At 44.8% G+C, this 21,486-nt stretch overlaps 1 protein-coding gene across 1 annotated transcript in view; it reads right to left on the bottom strand.

Annotated features, from left to right (window-relative positions):
- LOC138638538 (saxiphilin-like) overlaps positions 1 to 21,486 on the bottom strand; it is a 117,327-nt gene that overhangs the window by 14,940 nt on the left and 80,901 nt on the right. The window contains exons 15-16 of the mRNA XM_069727918.1: positions 19,749 to 19,913; positions 9,525 to 9,675 (exon numbers count right to left, since the gene is read on the bottom strand). Coding sequence (XP_069584019.1) covers positions 9,525 to 9,675; positions 19,749 to 19,913 — 316 coding nt within the window. The remainder of the gene's footprint in view (positions 1 to 9,524; positions 9,676 to 19,748; positions 19,914 to 21,486) is intronic.

The raw sequence follows: 21,486 nt of genomic DNA, 5'->3' as shown, positions 1-21,486 counted from the left end.
CTTCCGCACCTCCTCTCCCTGCCCACTACCTCCAGCCACATCCACCCGTCATGTCCCAACCCCCTTCTCCACCCCTCAACGCTTCAGCCTCCCAATCCTCCCAAACCATCAGCCACACCCCTCCATCATACCAAATTCCTAACCCAACTCACAAGTTTCATATCCACCCGTTCACTTGCTTTCTCCACCCATTCACCACTACCTATTGATCATTCCCCACCACCACCACATTCCTCTCTCTACACTCCCACTGTCGAAGTGTCCCCATCTGACAGCCCCTCCAGCACTATCTTCACCTCGACATATTCAAACCTCTAAGTTTGAGGTTATTTTTTTGTGTTGCCAAACTGAATTTTATTATTGCTTTGTTTAAAAAATTGTAATAAAACTGTGTTTTTACAGCAAATTTGTATTTTATTTTATAAGGTATAGTTAACACTTGGGTTAAAGATGGTTTATTGGTAGAGGTAAAATACTTTGGGTGGAACCCAAAAAGGTACACAACTTGGGTAATAGAAGGTAAAATACTTTGGGTAGAACCCAAAGAGGTACACAACTTGGGTAAAAAGTAGTGTTGAGCATTCCGATACCGCAAGTATCGGGTATCGGCCGATACTTGCGGTATCGGAATTCCGATACCGAGATCCGATATTTTTGTGATATCGGGTATCGGTATCGGAAGTGTAAAATAAAGAATTAAAATAAAAAATATTGTTATATTCACCTCTCCGGCGGCCCCTGGACATCAGCGGGAGGATCCGGCGTCCGGCACGGCTTCTTTCTTCAAAATGCGCGCCTTCAGGACCTGTGGAATGACGTCCCGGCTTCTGATTGGTCGCGTGCCGCCCATGTGACCGCCACGCGACCAATCAGAAGCCGCGACGTCATTCCTCAGCTAAAGTCCTAGAATGAGCGCCTTCTAGGACCTGAGGAATGACGTCGCGGCTTCTGATTGGTCGCGTGGCGGTCACATGGGCGGCACGCGACCAATCAGAAGCCGGGACGTCATTCCACAGGTCCTGAAGGCGCGCATTTTGAAGAAAGAAGCCGTGCCGGACGCCGGATCCTCCCGCTGATGTCCAGGGGCCGCCGGAGAGGTGAATATAACAATATTTTTTATTTTAATTCTTTATTTTACACTTTAATATGGATCCCAGGGCCTGAAGGAGAGTTTCCTCTCCTTCAGACCCTGGGATCCATGAGGATACATTCCGATACTTGATGTCCCATTGACTTGTATTGGTATCGGATATCGGTATCGGCGATATCCGATATTTTTCGGGTATCGGCCGATACTATCCGATACCGATACTTTCAAGTATCGGACGGTATCGCTCAACACTAGTAAAAAGATAAAATACTTTGGGTAGAACCCAAAGAGGTACACAACTTGGGTAAAAGAAGATAAAATACTTTGGGTAGAACCCAAACAGGTACACAACTTGAGTAAAAGTAGGTCAAATACCGTGACAAATTGTTCAAACTCTCTTATCCTGCCAGTCTATTCTTCCTTCTGGTGACAAAGTATTCTGTGAATTGGTCCCTAATTTGCTAAACTGTCACAGAACTTCTATACGTTATGTTGTTATAATCAGCCGAGGTGGTTTCTTCAGAGTGGTCCTCAATGGAAATCTGTTCCTTGGAAATCACAAAATTGTGCAGAACACAAGCTTTCACCACCTCGTCAACAGTGTCTGTCTTCAAGTTTATCGATGTCAGTAGAACTCGCCATTTGGCGGTCAAAATATCAAAAGTGCACTCCACCATTCTCCGTGCACGTGTGAGGCGGTAGTTTAAATTTCTTTTAGTTTGGGTTAATCCATGACTGGAGTAGGGTTTCAGCAGATGTTCTGACAGCTGGAAGGCTTCATCCCCAACACAAATATTCTGATCCAGATGCAGCCGGTTTCACAGTACAGATATGTTTCCCGTCCACCGCGCCCAAGCAATTGGGAAACTGACACACTTGCTGGAATTTCTCGGCTATTTCCAACCAATTCTCCATTGTGGGATGTGGTATAAATTCATCGTGCAAAGAGTCCCACAGTGCACGGCAAGTGTGCCTTACAATTCCAGAGATGGTGGAAATTCCCAATCTGAACTGGAAATGTAGTGACGAAGGGGATTCTCCTGTAGCAAGGAATCTGTGATCAAAATCAAGGCAGAAATTACTACAAAATCAAATTACAATCAATTAAAGTTTACTACAGGAGTACATACAATAAAAGTGGCTTACCGAAGAGTGACCATCAGACGCTTGGCCGGTGAAATACAGAATCGGCAATATGTATCACTCCTTCGGATGAGATGTTCAATTTGGTCCACCAATAGATCAAAGTTCTCTGCTTTCATCCGCACATATGAGAAAAATTTCTCTGGGTTTCCTCGTAGCTCCATGTGCAGTGTAGAAAACACCCCACGGGTCATTCTCTGTGCGGTGATGGGGTGGATCCACAAACGGCGTCGGCACAGACGCATGATGCGTTGTCTCTCTCACTCCTTCTCCAGAACAATTACTTTCAAGCGATTCGCCTCCACAATGAAATCCACGTTGTTCTGCAGAATCTTCGCAATAACGACATCCATCTTCTCTCCAAACACTTGCTCCTCTCCAACCTATCACTGATGGGCTGTAGGAAGACTGTATATATAGTTTTGAGGGGGTCAATCACATTTTGGAGCCTCCCAGGAGCGTTCTTAAAAACCGGATCTGTCAAAAACCGGATGGAAAACTGGACGAAACTGATGCCAACCGGATGGGATGGTTCCGGTTTCCACAAATTACGCCGGATCCGGCGCTGCGGCGCGACGAAAAAACTGATATGTGAAAGTAGCTTTAGACAGAAAGCCGGATGCTGCCAGGAGGAATAAAGTTAATTTCCTCCCGATAGCTGTGTTTTCAGGCTTTAGAACGCTACTAACATGCAAGTTAATAGCATTTGGGGACAGGACAGGTACCCTTTAACTCTTCCATGACTGACACTGTGTTCATATTCAGGTGAAGATATTTGAATGCATACAGTTTTTATATGGATATTACTCCTCTGTCATGCTCCAGTGGAAAGTGCTGCCTCTCTTCTTTTCTTCGACTGGTTCATCCTTCTCTTCTGCATGTTGGATTATTGTGGAATTAAAGCTCATGCCTATGACTCTATCTATCAGGTCAGGATGCTGCCTGAGTGTTCTGGAGCTTGGTGTTCTATCACAACTTTGTGCTGTGAACCACCTCTCTGCCTCACTTCTGCTAGTGTTGTTGCAGCACTGCTACATTAAAGTACAACTCTGCTATAACTCAGTAATGACACTTTTACATTGTTGTGTCCTCTCTGCTACATCACATTTCCAACTCTGCTATATCGTGATGACAACTGTGCTGTATTATTGTACCAACTCATTCGAAATTGCTGATCCAGCTGTGCTAAAACGGTTATTGTTTCAAGTCTACTACATCAGCTCGACATCTGGTCTACAGCCCACTCCTCCATCCTGCTGCTCCACGGCCTCACCAGGGGAACGGATCTTAGCTAAAAATCACATTAAGATTACACAGACATCGAACTCAGTAGGCTTTTTTTTTCCATATACCTATTGTGGCATAGCGACTGGTCATGTGATTAATGGGCGGTATGTATAGCAGAGGTGGCTGGCCCTGTGATGGCATCCTAGGTATGTTTTGCTCAGCAGATCTGCTGCTGAGGGATTTATTTTACATTGGGAAGGCTTCCAGGTGATTGGTGAGATGGGTGGGTCCAGTCACCTATAAACCCATCCAACGGGATGTGTCTGAATACCCAAGATGAAGCCTGTATATGATTATGTGTTTGAGGACCTGCAGTGATGTCACGATCACCTGACTAGCCATGTGATAGGTACCTGGGTGTGGTTATACCTATGTAATGCAGGTGTGTTTGGCACATGGGAGCGAGTGCTGGCTAGTCTGAGCCAGAGCAAGGACGACTGTGAGATGCCTCCGGAGTGGACGGTCTGATAACCATGAGGGATACTGACCGGGGTCAGTGAGAGATGTCTGTGGGATACCTCTGAAGATAAGAGGTATCCAGGAACCTGTGTAGTCAGCACCAACAGGTAATGGACAGGGATCCGTGTTATACTGACCGGGGTCAGAAAGAGAGAGAAAGAGTGAGACACTGTGTGTTAGGGCTAGCGGAAGGCACCGAGTATAGATAGGTAGCAACAAGGTGCTTTCGCAGCCCGGGGTCCACCGTGCAGAGATATCTACTGTAAAGTAACGGCGGATAACCTCTGAGCTCACACGTGGGTTAAGCTTCACCCCATGCGAACTGGAAGCGATCTCTGTTGCCTTACAGAGTCGCGCTGAGCACAAAACTATTACCCTAACTAGGGTTGTACTGGAACTCTTCTGTGCTAACCGCACACATGAAGGAACCAGATGCTAAGCCAAGTGACTAATTGCCCCCACTGATGCTAGCTACCTGCCTGAGTGTACAGTCCCAAAGCTACAGCCTCACACCACATATGAATAGAGTGGCATAGTATCCACTGGCATAAGCCAAACACATTTGACACTAGCGCATGGCCGTGCCTCCATGCGAACCTTTTATAGTTCCAGCTCTTCAGGACCTTCCTGGTGGACCAATAGGAGCTGCTACAGGGACTGAGCGTGTGACCCCCGACCTCCAATGAGAGGTCCTCCCATGGGCATGCTCAGTGCGTGAAAAGCAGGACTTAGTCCCAGAAAAGCCTGCTCACCGCTGACCAGTGCTCGCTACAAAGGCAGAGCCTGGATAGGCAGCAGTAACCATTCACACAGTATCAGGCTGAGCCAGATGCTGGGACCGATGTCTCCGCTGAGCACGTTCCACTGCAGTTGGATGAGAATGGGAGACCGCAGCAGACATGGTTCGAGATTCCCCCTGTGCAGCGAGGGGAACTTGACACCTAACACTGTGTTTACTCTATGGGATACCTCTGAGGATAAGAGGCATCCGGGAACCAGTGTGATGGATGCCAACAGGTAACGGACTGTAATCTGTGTTATGCTGACCGGGGTCAGTGAGGGACTGTAGTTCCACTGTAAAGCTGAATGTGTACAGACAGTGTTCAGGCTGTTGCATACTACCAAGTTCTTGAGGTTGCGGTTTATGCTGAGGTGGAAATAAACCAAATAGACTGTTTTTGTAAGAAAATCATGCCTGAGTGCGTTTATCCCGTTGCCAAGCGAGTGTCCCCCCAAGACACGCAGTAAGCGTTATCTTACATTATGTACAGTTAGGTCCAGAAATATTTGGACAGCAACACGAGTTTTGTCATTTTAGATGTTTACCAAGATACAGTTATATGATCAATATATGGGCTTAAACTGCAGACTCTCAGCTTTAATTTGAGGGTATTCGCATCCTAACTGGAGTAAGGGTTAGGAATTAAAGCTCTTTAATATGTAGCTGCCTATTTTTAAAGAGACTAAAAGTAATTGGACAATTATCTCAAAAGCCCCTTAAGGGGTTGCATGGACTATTCCTTCATTAAGCTATCATCAATTAAGCAGGTAAGAGGTCTGGAACTGATTCCAGGTGTGGCATTTACGTATGAAAGCTGTTGCTACAAACCCACAACATGCGGTCAAAGGAGCTCTCAATAGAAGGAAAACAAACCATCATTAGGCTGAAAAAAAGAGGAAATCCATCAAAAAGATAGCAGAAATGTTAGGAGTGGCCAAATCAACAGTTTGGTACATTCTACAAAAGTAATAAGAGCGCATTAGTTAATTAAGAAATCAAAAAGCAACACTTGGTTTTATTCCTTGATAAAGGCACTGATCTGACACAAAAACACGTTGGTATTAATAAAAAATGTTTTGGAATCCCAAGGCTCTTCTTTCCCCTATCGCAACCTGCCTAAACCTGCCAGCTTCCATTTTTGCCTTGATTGGGATATTGGCATTTATTATATGCTTTTGACACACAGTGGCAGTTAAGAGGTTAAACTGAGGCAATTAAAGTTAGCTTTGATTGCATCAGTTACTGCCGGGTATGTAATACAATCAGCACCCGCGCTGTACAGAGGGAGCAAAGCTCCTAAGACCGCTCATTATATTCATAGCTTATGACCCCTATTCTTCACTAAAGGATTAAATCCAATAACTTACGGTAAATACACTCATCACATCCATTTTGTCTGCTATTATTTTACTTTATATTGTGGGTCAAATAATTTTTGAGTTATCCAAACCAATTTTTTTTAACAGAATGCAGAATTTGCTGCATCCTATGAATTTTCTATCTTCATACAGTGGGGCAAAAAAGTATTTAGTCAGTCAGCAATAGTGCAAGTTCCACCACTTAAAAAGATGAGAGGCGTCTGTAATTTACATCATAGGTAGACCTCAACTATGGGAGACTAACTGAGAAAAAAAAATCCAGAAAATCACATTGTCTGTTTTTTTAACATTTTATTTGCATATTATGGTGGAAAATAAGTATTTGGTCAGAAACAAAATTTCATCTCAATACTTTATAATACAGGTCCTTCTCAAAAAATTAGCATATAGTGTTAAATTTCATTATTTACCATAATGTAATGATTACAATTAAACTTTCATATATTATAGATTCATTATCCACCAACTGAAATTTGTCACGTCTTTTATTGTTTTAATACTGATGATTTTGGCATACAGCTCCTGATAACCCAAAAAACCTGTCTCAATAAATTAGCATATCAAGAAAAGGTTCTCTAAACGACCTATTACCCTAATCTTCTGAATCAACTAATTAACTCTAAACACATGCAAAAGATACCTGAGGCTTTTATAAACTCCCTGCCTGGTTCATTACTCAAAACCCCCATCATGGGTAAGACTTGCGACCTGACAGATGTCAAGAAGGCCATCATTGACACCCTCAAGCAAGAGGGTAAGACCCAGAAAGAAATTTCTCAACAAATAGGCTGTTCCCAGAGTGCTGTATCAAGGCACCTCAATGGTAAGTCTGTTGGAAGGAAACAATGTGGCAGAAAACGCTGTACAACGAGAAGAGGAGACCGGACCCTGAGGAAGATTGTGGAGAAGGACCGATTCCAGACCTTGGGGAACCTGAGGAAGCAGTGGACTGAGTCTGGTGTGGAAACATCCAGAGCCACCGTGCACAGGCGTGTGCAGGAAATGGGCTACAGGTGCCGAAATGGGCTACAGAGAAGCAGCACTGGACTGTTGCTAAGTGGTCCCAAGTACTTTTTTCTGATGAAAGCAAATTTTGCATGTCATTCGGAAATCAAGGTGCCAGAGTCTGGAGGAAGACTGGGGAGAAGGAAATGCCAAAATGCCTGAAGTCCAGTGTCAAGTACCCACAGTCAGTGATGGTGTGGGGTGCCATGTCAGCTGCTGGTGTTAGTCCACTGTGTTTCATCAAGGGCAGGGTCAATGCAGCTAGCTATCAGGAGATTTTGGAGCACTTCATGCTTCCATCAGCTGAAATGCTTTATGGAGAAGAAGATTTCATTTTTCAGCACGACCTGGCACCTGCTCACAGTGCCAAAACCACTGGTAAATGGTTTACTGACCATGGTATTACTGTGCTCAATTGGCCTGCCAACTCTCCTGACCTGAACCCCATAGAGAATCTGTGGGATATTGTGAAGAGAAAGTTGAGAGACGCAAGACCCAACACTCTGGATGAGCTTAAGGCCGCTATTGAAGCATCCTGGGCCTCCATAACATCTCAGCAGTGTCACAGGCTGATTGCCTCCATGCCACGCCGCATTGAAGCAGTCATTTCTGCCAAAGGATTCCCGACCAAGTATTGAGTGCATAACTGAACATTATTATTTGATGGTTTTTTTGTTTGTTATTAAAAAACACTTTTATTTGATTGGATGGGTGAAATATGCTAATTTATTGAGACAGGTTTTTTGGGTTATCAGGAGTTGTATGCCAAAATCATCAGTGTTAAAACAATAAAAGACGTGACAAATTTCAGTTGGTGGATAATGAATCTATAATATATGAAAGTTTAATTGTAATCATTACATTATGGTAAATAATGAAATTTAACACTATATGCTAATTTTTTGAGAAGGACCTGTATATCCTTTGTTGGCAATGACAGAGGTCAAACGTTTTCTGTAAGTCTTCACAAGGTTGCCACATACTGTTGTTGGTATGTTGGCCCATTCCTCCATGCAGATCTCCTCTAGAGCAGTGATGTTTTTGGCTTTTCGCTTGGCAACATGGACTTTCAACTCCCTCCAAAGGTTTTCTATAGGGTTGAGATCTTGAGACTGGCTAGGCCACTCCAGGACCTTGAAATGCTTCTTACGAAGCCACTCCTTCGTTGCCCTGGCGGTGTGCTTTGGATCATTGTCATGTTGAAAGACCCAGCCACGTTTCATCTTCAATGCCCTTGCTGATGGAAGGAGGTTTGCACTCAAAATCTCACGATACATGGCCCCATTCATTCTTTCATGTACCCGGATCAGTCGTCCTGGCCCCTTTGCAGAGAAACAGCCCCAAAGCATGATGTTTCCACCACCATGCTTTACAGTAGGTATGGTGTTTGATGGATGCAACTCAGTATTCTTTTTCCTCCAAACACGACAAGTTGTGTTTCTACCAAACAGTTCCAGTTTGGTTTCATCAGACCATAGGACATTCTCCCAAAACTCCTCTGGATCATCCAAATGCTCTCTAGCAAACTTCAGACGGGCCCGGACATGTACTGGCTTAAGCAGTGGGACACGTCTGGCACTGCAGGATCTGAGTCCATGGTGGTGTAGTGTGTTACTTATGGTAGGCCTTGTTACATTGGTCCCAGCTCTCTGCAGTTCATTCACTAGGTCCCCCCGCGTGGTTCTGGGATTTTTGCTCACCGTTCTTGTGATCATTCTGACCCCACGGGGTGGGATTTTGCGTGGAGCCCCAGATCGAGGGAGATTATCAGTGGTCTTGTATGTCTTCCATTTTCTAATTATTGCTCCCACTGTTGATTTCTTCACTCCAAGCTGGTTGGCTATTGCAGATTCAGTCTTCCCAGCCTGGTGCAGGGCTACAATTTTGTTTCTGGTGTCCTTTGACAGCTCTTTGGTCTTCACCATAGTGGAGTTTGGAGTCAGACTGTTTGAGGGTGTGCACAGGTGTCTTTTTATACTGATAACAAGTTTAAACAGGTGCTATTACTACAGGTAATGAGTGGAGGAAAGAGGAGACTCTTAAAGAAGAAGTTACAGCTCTGTGAGAGCCAGAAATCTTGATTGTTTGTTTCTGACCAAATACTTATTTTCCACCATAATATGCAAATAAAATGTTAAAAAAACAAGACAATGTGATTTTCTGGATTTTTTTTTCTCAGTTTGTCTCCCATAGTTGAGGTCTACCTATGATGTAAATTACAGACGCCTCTCATCTTTTTAAGTGGTGGAACTTGCACTATTGCTGACTGACTAAATACTTTTTTGCCCCACTGTATATTACAAACCCAAGAATCGCCCTTCACTGCATGTAAAATGACAAGAGCAGGATGGATAGGAATGATCTTACTAGACTACTTTACCTGATGGCCCCTTCATGGCCATAATACGCCTCTTTGTCGCTTATAGAACATTTTGTATTTGCCTGGGGGTTTTGTGGATCACCAATACACAGTTTGCAGAGATTGGAATCAATGGGGGATCCCGGAGCGCAGCTCTGACTGAAGTAAGACCCTATTGGGGACAGAAACATATCAGCATTGTTATTTATTTTCTCAGCAGGATTATCATTACCAACCGATCATAAAATACAGACATTCCATAAAAATAGGGAACTTTTGGCAACAAATCAGAATAAAATATTGATGAGTCTATGATTTTTATGACCATTGGAAAACGTGTACTTCCAATAATGTTTGTGTGGTGTTACAGAACCCCAGCACCAAGAATATGTTATGCAGTATATATTATGTATAATAGGTTCCATGTGAAATGCATCAGTCCACAGGCTGCGCCCCTGGGCAGAGAGGACAAGATATCCCCCTTCTGTCCTCCCCCACCTTTGTAATTCCCACAGTAAATATCAGCAGGCTCCGGGCCCCTGCGGCTATTGTAATGTATGTCTGGCCTGCTTTTTCTATTGGCCTGCCCTGTTTATCTGTGTTATATATTCTGTATGCTGTAAATAAAGTGTGTTCTTTAGACTGGAAATACGTGGAGAAGCAGTCAGCTTTTATATACTCTCATGTAATCAAGCAATTCCAGCCAGCGTCCTTCATTCAGACTCCAGCCAAAGCAGAGTGGACCTCCTGAAACACGGGGTGGTACTGAAAGAGGTACCCCAGCTTAGTAGACCCCGTTACACTGGTGGCAGACAGCGGGATCTGATATCCCTTCTACAGGAGGAAAGGAATGAATGGAAGACAACTAACAGAAGTTAAAGAGGACTACATTAAAAGATCTGGTGGAAGCCCGAGGGTTAATTGCCAGCAACAAAACAAAAGCGGATTTGATAGCAGCCATCATGGAACACGACAGTGCAGCACCCCCCAATGTGAACGTGGAGGAGACTGAATTCCAGAGGGAGGTAAAGAACAGACTGGCGTTCTATGGCCCAAACCCTGCAGTAGAGATCATACGAGAGGTGATAGCTGATGTGCATACTGATCTGAAGGAAAAGATGGCCGAGCGGACCAGGATAGAGCTAGCCAAGATGGAGATGGCAGAGCGGACCAAAGTGGAGCTGGCCAAGATGGAGATGGCAGAGCGGAGAGAGGAGAGTGTTGTGAATTCTGCTTTTGGGCTCCCTCCGGTTGTTGTAGGTGGTAATGCAGTTGTCCCTGGATTGCAGTCCTGGTCAGGTGTATCTGCTGATTGCAGTTGTGACTGGGGTATTTAGGTGTGCAGGATTCATTAGTGCTTGTCAGTTGCCCATGGTTGTTGGGAGGTTTGGACCTCTGTCTGGTTCCTCCTGCCTTGCTGCCAATTCAGCAAAGATAAGTGTCTGGTTTTGTTTATGTGGCACACAGGCTGTGTGCTTGATAATTCAGTGCTATTCATTTGTTTTTTCTTGTCCAGCTTAGATTGTGTCAGTATTTTCTCAGTCTTGTTGGATTCTCAGGAGTTGCAGATATACGTTCCACGTCTTTAGTTAGATGGTGGAATTTTTTGTATTATCTGCTGTGGATATTTTTGGAAGGGTTTTAATACTGACCGCTTAGTATTCTGTCCTATCCTTTCCTTTTTAGCTAGAGTGGCCTCTTTTGCTAAATCCTGTTTTCTGCCTGCGTGTGTCTTTCCTCTCCTTCTCACAGTCAATATTTGTGGGGGGCTGCCTATCCTTTGGGGTTCTGCTCTGAGGCAAGGTAGAATTCCTATTTCCATCTATAAGGGTATTTAGTCCTCCGGCTGTGTCAAGGTGTCTAGGGTTTGTTAGGCACACCCATGTTATGATGCGGTGGTCTAGGAGCAACATGGAACGAGCTCTGAAGGAAGTGGTAACTGTACTGACCGCAGTCCCTAAGCTCAACACAACACTAGAAGTAGCCGTGAAATGCTCCTAACTCTCCCTCAGCATCTCGTCACAGCCTAAAAGCTAACTACCCCTAAAGACAGAAGCAGGAAAACTATCTTGCCTCAGAGAAAATCCCCAAAGGATAGATTAGCCCCCCACAAATAATGACTGTGAGTGGAGAGGAGAAAGACATACACAGAATGAAACCAGGATGAGCACAGGAGGCCAGTCTAGCTTGATAGATAGGACAGGATGGAATACTGTGTGGTCAGTATAAAACACTACAAAAATCCATGCAGAGTTTACAAAAAATCTCCACACCTGACTAAAGGTGTGGAGGGCAAATCTGCTTCCCAGAGCTTCCAACAAGACAGAATTAATTCATACTGATAACGCTGGACAAACATAGAAAGCACTGAACGGATAAGTCCACAATCTGTGAACAGAAAAGCGCAAGCAAAAACTTAGCTTTGCTGAACTGGTCAGGATAGCAGGGAAATCCAAAGAGATGTGAATCCAACCAGGAACCATTTACAAGTGGCACTGGCTGAAGGAACAGCCAGGCCTAAATAGCCGAGCAGAAGAGACGATAAGTGGAGGCAGCTGATGACAGCTAACTCCAAGGAGCAGCCATACCACTTGAAACCACAAGAGGGAGCCCAAGAGCAGAACTCACAAAATTGCCACTTACAACCACCAGAGGGAGCCCAAGAGCGGAATTCACAACAGTACCCCCCCTTGAGGAGGGGTCACTGAACCCTCACCAGAGCCCCCAGGACGAGCCAAATGAAAAGCACGAACCAAATCGGTGGCATGGACATCGGAGGCAACAACCCAAGAAATATCCTGCTGGCCATAACCCTTCCACTTGACAAGATACTGAAGCCTCCGCCTCGAAAAACGAGAATCCAAAATCTTCTCAACCTCATATTCCAACTCTCCCTCAACCAACACCGGGGCAGGAGGGTCAACCGAGGGAACAACGGGCACCACATATCTCCGTAACAAAGATCTATGGAAAACATTATGAATGGCAAAAAAGGCTGGAAGAGCCAAACGAAAAGACACCGGATTAATAATTTCAGAAATTTTATAAGGACCAATAAACCGAGGCTTAAACTGAGGGGAAGAAACCTTCAAAGGAACATGACGAGAAGACAACCAAACCAAATCCCCCACACGAAGCCGAGGACCAACACACCGACGGCGGTTAGCAAAACGTTGAGCCCTTCCTGAGACAACGTCAAATTGTCCACCACATGAGTCCAAATCTGCTGCAGCCTGTCCACCACAGAATCAACACCAGGACAATCAGAAGGCTCAACCTGTCCAGAAGAAAAACGAGGATGAAAACCAAAATTACAAAAGAAAGGTGAAACCAAAGTAGCCGAACTAGCCCGATTATTAAGGGCAAACTCGGCCAATGGCAAGAAAGACACCCAATCATCCTGATCAGCAGACACAAAGCATCTCAAATAGGTCTCCAAGGTCTGATTAGTTCGCTCAGTTTGGCCATTAGTCTGAGAATGAAACGCCGAAGAAAAAGACAAATCAATGCCAATCCTAGCACAAAAGGCCAGCCAAAATCTAGAGACAAACTGAGAACCTCTGTCAGAGACAATATTCTCCGGAATGCCATGCAAACGAACCACATGCTGAAAAAATAATGGAACCAGATCTGAGGAGGAAGGCAACTTAGGCAAAGGTACCAGATGGACCATTTTAGAGAACCGGTCACAAACAACCCAGATAACAGACATCTTCTGGGAAACAGGAAGATCTGAAATTAAATCCATGGAAATATGCATCCAGGGCCTCTCAGGGACCGGCAAGGGCAAAAGCAACCCACTAGCGCACAAAAGCACGCACATCGTGCGACAAGGAAGGCCACCAAAAGGACCTAGCAACCAAATCTCTGGTACCAAAAATCCCAGGATGACCAGCCAACACTGAACAATGAACCTCAGAAATAACCTTACTTGTCCATCTATCAGGAACAAACAGCTTCCCCACAGGACAGCGGTCAGGCCTATCAGCCTGAAATTCCTGAAGCACCCGCCGCAAATCAGGGGAGATAGCAGAAAGAATCACCCCCTCCTTAAGAATGCCAACCGGCTCAAGGACTCGCGGAGAATCAGGCGAAAAACTCCTAGAGAGGGCATCAGCCTTAACATTCTTAGATCCCGGAAGATACGAGACCACAAAATCAAAACGGGAGAAAAACAAGGACCATCGAGCCTGTCTAGGATTCAGCCGCTTGGCCGACTCGAGGTAAATCAGATTCTTATGATCAGTCAGGACCACAACGCTGTGTTTAGCTCCCTCAAGCCAATGTCGCCACTCCTCAAATGCCCACTTCATAGCCAACAACTCCCGATTGCCGACATCATAATTGCGTTCTGCAGGCGAAAACTTTCTGGAAAAAAAAGCACACTGTTTCATCAAAGAACCATCAGACTCCCTCTGAGACAAAACGGCCACTGCCCCAATCTCAGAAGCGTCGACCTCAACCTGAAAAGGAAGAGAAACATCTGGCTGACGCAACACAGGGGCAGAAGTAAATCGGCGTTTAAGCTCCTGAAAGGCCTCAACAGCCTCAGAGAACCAATTCGTCACATCAGTGCCTTTCTTCGTCAAATCAGTAAGGGGCTTAACCACACTGGAAAAGTTGGCAATGAAACGGCGATAGAAATTAGCAAAGCCCAAAAATTTTTGAAGGCCCTTCACAGATGTGCGTTGGATCCAGTCATGAATAGCTTGGACCTTAACAGGATCCATTTCTATAGACAAGGGAGAAAAAATAAAACCCAAAAAAGAGACCTTCTGAACTCCGAATAGGCACTTAGACCCCTTCACAAACAAAGCATTATCACGAAGGATCTGGAACACCATCCTGACCTGCTTCACATGAGACTCCCAATCATCGGAAAAAATCAAAATATCATCCAAATATACGACCATGAATTTATCAAGATAATTGCGGAAAATATCATGCATGAAAGACTGGAACACAGATGGAGCATTAGAGAGCCCAAATGGCATCACAAGATATTCAAAATGGCCTTCGGGCGTATTAAATGCAGTTTTCCACTCGTCACCCTGTTTAATACGAACAAGATTATATGCCTCTCGGAGGTCAATCTTAGTAAACCAACTAGACCCCTTAATCTGAGCGAACAAATCAGTAAGCAAAGGCAAGGGGTATTGGAATTTGACAGTGATCTTATTAAGAAGACGATAATCAATACAGGGTCTCAAGGAGCCATCCTTCTTAGCAACAAAAAAGAAACCCGCTCCCATTGGTGACGAAGAGGGCCGAATATGCCCCTTCTCCAAAGACTCCTTAACATAACTCCGCATGGCGGCATGCTCTGGCACAGACAGATTGAAAAGTCGGCCCTTAGGGAACTTGCAACCAGGAATCAAGTTAATAGCACAATCACAGTCCCTGTGCGGAGGAAGGGAACTGGACTTGGGCTCATCAAATACATCCTGGAAATCCGACAAAAACTCAGGGACCTCAGAAGAGGGGGAAGAGGAAATTGACATCAAAGGAACGTCACTATGTACCCCTTGACAACCCCAACTAGTCACTGACATAGTTTTCCAATCCAGCACCGGATTATGTTCCTGTAACCATGGAAAACCCAGAACAACAACATCATGCAGGTTATGCAACACCAGAAAACGGCAATCTTCCTGATGTGCTGGAGCCATGTACATAGTCATCTGTGTCCAGTACTGAGGTTTATCCTTGGCCAAGGGTGTAGCATCAATACCCCTCAAAGGAATAGGGCTCTGCAAAGGCTGCAAGGAAAAACCACAGCGTCTGGCAAATTCTAAGTCCATTAAGTTCAGGGCAGCGCCTGAATCCACAAATGCCATGACAGAAAAGGACGACAATGAGCAAATCAGGGTCACAGATAAGAGAAATTTAGGCTGTATAGTACTAATGGTAACAGACCTAGCGACTCTCTTAGTACGCTTAGGGCAATCAGAGATAACATGAGCAGAATCACCACAGTAAAAACACAGCCTATTCTGACGTCTGAATTCCTGCCGTTCTGTTCTAGTCAAAATCCTATCACATTGCATAGGTTCTGGACTCTGCTCAGAGGATACTGCCATATGGTGCACAGCTTTGCGCTCGTGCAGACGCCAATCGATCTGAATGGCTAGAGACATAGATTCGCTCAAACCGGCAGGCGTAGGAAAGCCCACAATAACATCTTTAAGGGCTTCAGAAAGACCTTTTCTGAAAATAGCAGCCAGAGCCTCTTCATTCCATTTAGTGAGCACAGACCATTTTCTAAATTTCTGGCAGTATAGCTCTGCCACTTCCTGACCTTGACACAAGGCCAACAGGGTTTTTTCTGCATGATCCACAGAATTAGGTTCGTCATACAATAATCCGAGCGCTTGAAAAAATGCATCAACATTCAATAATGCCAGATTCCCTGTTTCAAGAGAAAAAGCCCAGTCTTGAGGGTCACCACGCAGCAAGGATATGATGATTTTTACTTGCTGAATGGGATCACCAGAAGAACGGGGTTTCAAAGCAAAAAACAATCTGCAGTTATTTTTAAAGTTCAAAAACTTGGATCTGTCCCCAAAAAACAAATCAGGAGTAGGAATTCTAGGCTGTAAAGCCGGAGTCTGGACAACATAGTCCTGGATACTCTGTACTCTTGCAGCAAGTTGATCCACACGAGAAAACAAACCCTGAACATCCATGCCAAAGCATATATCCTGAACCACCCAGATATCAAGAGGAAAAAAAAGACAAACCAGAGCACAGAAAAAAAAATGGTTCAGAACTTTCTTTTCCTTCTTTTGAGATGCATGTAATTCATTTTTGGCCACTTGTACTGTTATGATGCGGTGGTCTAGGAGCAACATGGAACGAGCTCTGAAGGAAGTGGTAACTGTACTGACTGCAGTCCCTAAGCTCAACACAACACTAGAAGTAGCCGTGGAATGCTCCTAACTTTCCCTAGGCATCTCGTCACAGCCTAAGAGCTAACTACCCCTAAAGACAGAAGCAGGAAAGCTATCTTGCCTCAGAGAAAATCCCCAAAGGATAGATTAGCCCCCCCCCACAAATAATGACTGTGAGTGGAGAGGAAAAAGACATACACAGAATGAAACCAGGATGAGCACAGGAGGCCAGTCTAGCTTGATAGATAGGACAGGATGGAATACTGTGCGGTCAGTATAAAACACTACAAAAATCCATGCAGAGTTTACAAAAAATCTCCACACCTGACTAAAGGTGTGGAGGGCAAATCTGCTTCCCAGAGCTTCCAACAAGACAGAATTAATTCATACTGATAACGCTGGACAAACATAGAAAGCACTGAACGGATAAGTCCACAATCTGTGAACAGAAAAGCGCAAGCAAAAACTTAGCTTTGCTGAACTGGTCAGGATAACAGGGAAATCCAAAGAGATGTTACCATCCTAAAAGTAAAAAAAACAAACTCTTCATACTTACCTTCCGCTGTCTGTCCCTCGGCGCTCTGCTTCTCTGTACTGGCTGTGAGCACAACGGCCGGAAAGCAGAGCGGTGACGTCACCGCTCTGCTTTCCGGCCGCTGTGCTCACAGTGAGTGCAGGAAAGCACAGCGCCGAGGACAGACAGCGGAAGGTAAGTATGAAGTGTTTGTTTTTTTTACGTTTACGCTGGTAACCAGGGTAAACATCGGGTTACTAAGCGCGGCCCTGCGCTTAGTAACCCGATGTTTACCCTGGTTACCAGCGAAGACATCGCTGAATCGGCGTCACACACGCCGATTCAGCGATGTCAGCGGGAGAGCCAGCGACCAAATAAAGTTCTGGCCTTCTAGCCCCGACCAACGACATCACAGCAGGATTCTGATCGCTGCTGCGTGTCAAACTGAACGATATCGCTAGCCAGGACGCTGCAACGTCACGGATCGCTATCGATATCGTTTAGTGTGAAGGTACTCAGATCTTTTGTTTCAAAACATCTAATGAGTGTGTCATTATAAAGGGAGTTACATCACCTATTGTGATTGGTAGTTTCTGAGTTATCAGATCTGAATGGAGGTGTTACCTGTCATTGTAGCCTGGCCTCTCATGATAATGAAATCTCTGTGTTATATACTGCATGGGCTGTGTTATATATTACGTCTCTGTGCTATGTACTACGTGGCTGTGCTATATACAGTATTGCGTGGCTGTGCTACATATTACGTGGCTGTGCAATATATATTACGTGGCTGGGCAATATACTATGTGGGCTGTGTTATATACTACGTGGCTGTGTTATACGCTACGTAGGCTGTATGATACGCTACGTGGGCTGTATGATACTTGGCTGTGCTATATTTCTCTGCTGTATCTGTGCATCATGAATCATGGTATGTGTTAAAGAGGGGGGCCCTCTGAGACTCTTTCGCCCGGGGCCCTCAAAAACCTGATCTATTGGTCCAGCGGTCCAGCGGTTCTCTACTGAAACCTATGGAGCCTCGTTCTGAGAACAAGGCTTCATAGGTCACTCGCGGTCAAATCTCATGGGTGAAGACATTATTGAAGTCATTACCCATGAGACATGACCGTAAATGACGGCTACGTCATCATCTCGCGAGACCGCAATGCATGGACCGGAGTGTCGCGAGAAGCGGGAAAGGTGCCGGAAGGTGAGAATATTACGATGTTTTATTTTTTTATTATTTTTAACATTAGATCTTTTTACTATTGATGCTGCTTAAGCAGCATCAATAGTAAAAAGTTGTTCACACAGGGTTAATAGCAGCGTTAACGGAGTGCGTTACACCGCGGCATAACGCGGTCCGTTAACGCAGCCATTAACCTTGTGTGAGCGCTGGCTGGAGGGGAGTATGGAGTGGGCACTGACTGGACGGAAGTAGGGAGGGGCGAATTCGCGGCCAGACTGTGCCTATCGCTGATTAATCGTGGCCTACTGGCCGCGACCATTCAGCGACGTGGGATTTCCGAGACAGAAAGACAGACGGAAGTACACCTTAGACGATTATATATATAGATAAATTGGTAAACCAGAGAATGTGTGGGGGAGCCTTTACTTCCAGCTGAAATTTTTGTTTTCCTTGTATTTTTGCATTCTGTGCAAGCTGGGGTTTGGCTTCCCTTTCCTGAGCTAGAAATTACACTCAAAGGATTCCTCAGACTGGTGTCCACTGGTTGGGACCCGGTCCATTTGCCTGCACTTATTCACACACTGAGGTCAACTTCGATGCATGATAAGGTTTTTAATATTAGACAGCGTAGGACCACTCCGATCAGAGTCATCTTGTCGAGGTGGGATGGCTTTTGTGCTATTTTTGACCAAAAACAGTATTACTAATAACTCTGTGTTATTTAAATGCACTGTTGCTTTTTACTTATTTAGTTACTGCAGGGTTTTTGCTCATTTTTTTTTGTAGGTTTTTTGTTTTATGGCCAATGTGAACAAGCTTTTATGTGTTGCATGTATTCCAACTCAAACCAAGCTCAATTTTTGTGCTTTTTCTATGTTTTTTCTTTGTCTGATCTGTGTTTGGAGACAGGAATGTCTCCAGGTTATAGCTCCAGTAGGAGCTGAAGTGTACTGAATCCTCAGTGGGCGAAACCCTTAGATATTTGGACTTTGCTATAATTTATCTTTTGTTTTGACGTTATGCCAGAAAGGCCATGTTTATTTTGTTAAATCCTTTCATGGTTTATATTGTGGTTAATAAACCAGCAGGCGTTTGACCCAAGAAGTGTTCCTGTGTCTACCTTTGAAAGCAGCTGAGTGAGTCAACCTACCACAAGCTGATGGAGATGTACCTTATATACAGCTGATACCGGTACACAGAATATGCAGGTGATAGTGATGTACAGTATGTACAGCTGATACAGATGTATAGTATATACAGCTGGTACAGATGTACGGTATATACAGCTGATACAGATGTACGGTATATACAGCTACTACAAATGTACAGTATATACAGCTGATACAGATGTATGGTATATACAGCTGAAACAGACGTACAGTATATACAGCTGATACAGATGTAAGGAATATACAGCTGATACAGATGTATGGTATATACTGCTGATACACATGTACACTATATACAACTGATACAGATGGAAACTATATACAGCTGATACAGACGTATGGTATATACATCTGATACAGATGTACGGTATATACAGCTGATACAGATGTACGGTATATATAGCTGATACAGATGTACACTATATACAGCTGATGCAGATGTATGGTATATACAGATATACAGTATATACAGCTGATACTTACCAAGGTCACAATTTTTGGTCTTCTTAGAAATTAGATAGACAGGGATATTCCATCCTATCATGTCACCAGCCCTGGTGTGACAGGACTTTTTGCCTTGAAGATTGTTCCATGTGAGATCTTTATCCGTCTTCTTCACTAAGGCCACAATCCTGTATGATCCAAACTCTGCACCATAAAAATAAATGTCACAGTAAATACAGGACGCCTCTAAAATGCCTCAGTAATCAGCTGGATATTTCATTCGGAGGGAAAACAGTGACAAATCAGTGACACAATTCATATGTTTTACATGTAAAATTTGGAGTGGATTCTATGTAATATGAAGGGTAAAATCTGTAATTAATTCAGCACAAAGAATTGACAGATTTAGTAATAGAGATCCCCCATACACATAACTACCTCACAGAGACCAGTAGGTAATGTTAGCCCCCCCGCGTGAACCCAGAAGAAATACAGCGGGGGTCTCATGGCCTCATAGACCCTATAGGTTTTACTATGACAATTTTTCTATGGGTCATTTAGAGGTCAGGTCAGTCAGATGAGGTGAGGAGAAACTGGTTTTATCCAGTTCCTTCTGGTCTGCCTGGCGCCCAATTTTAACTGTTTTGATTGGTTATTGAAGTGCTGGGCGCCCAAATATTTGTGTATAAAAACCCTGGTTTCAGGGGATTTAGTCATTCTGCTGGTGAAGAAGAAAAGAAGAAGAGGCACCTGAGGATGGAGGATCTCCTGCAGCAACTCCTGACCAGAGCCGGCGCTGAGGGTGGAGTGGAATGGCTTCAGCGCTGCTTGGCTATAGAACCTTCCTCCGCGGCAGCTGAGGCGTTCCCTCCCCCTCCAGAAGTTTCCTTTCAGCCGGCGTGTCAAGCCTCTCCAGCCCCGCCGGCATCTCCGGTTTCTGTGCGCCTCAGAAGACAGAGGATTCCCTATTCTCCGTCGGCGTCGCCTCCTGCTTCCGGCCGGTCAAGACAGGAAGTGAGGGGGAAGTCGCGACGCCGCCTGTCACAGAAGTCTCGCAGCCCTGCGCGAGGCCTCCGCAGCCAGCACCGGAACAGGGCCCCGTCTTCATCAGCTGTTCCAGACGGGAGGCCTGCACCTTACCGCGGCCGTAAAAGCGCTGTGGTATCAGCGGCTCCCGCAGCAGCGTCAGCATCTACGTCGTTGATCCGCGACGCTATCCGGGACGCTCCAGCGTCGCAGTCAGAGGAGGATGAAGAGGAGTCGCCGTCTGCAGCAGCTGATCGCATGGGCTCGCCCAACATGGAGGGCTTGAGCTCCAGCTCCTGCAGAGATCCCAAGACTGGACAACATTCATCGAGGGGTGAGACTGTTATTTTGCCTACCTCTGTCCCTCACTCACAGCTCACAAATATCATTAGGAAAGTGTTGGCGGATACATTGAGGGAAGTTATTCCTTCTACTGCACGCACATCAGGTACATATAGTGCTGCAGTCTCTGACACGTTGCCCGCCAACATTATTCCTGTTAATACTTTTAAGGAAGCATTGACCTGTGAATTATCTCCTTTGGGATTCCACTTGAGCTCTTCTGTTAAAGAGCTTATTTGGAATAATCAATATGTAGATATCTTTTCCTTATTACCCAAGAAGGATCAGCCTTTTAAACCTGATAAAAAGGAGGATAAGGCTGATTCTGATGAATTTAAACGCACTAGCTATAAATCTTTTAACAATTGGGTTCAGGCCTTTACCATTTTTGCTGCAGTGTTGGGTGAAA

This window comes from Ranitomeya imitator, chromosome 5 (assembly GCF_032444005.1).
Source record: "Ranitomeya imitator isolate aRanImi1 chromosome 5, aRanImi1.pri, whole genome shotgun sequence".
NCBI lineage: Eukaryota > Metazoa > Chordata > Amphibia > Anura > Dendrobatidae > Ranitomeya > Ranitomeya imitator.
The sequence above is the reverse complement of the archived record's forward strand: the minus strand, read 5'-3'. Positions and strand labels throughout refer to the sequence as shown.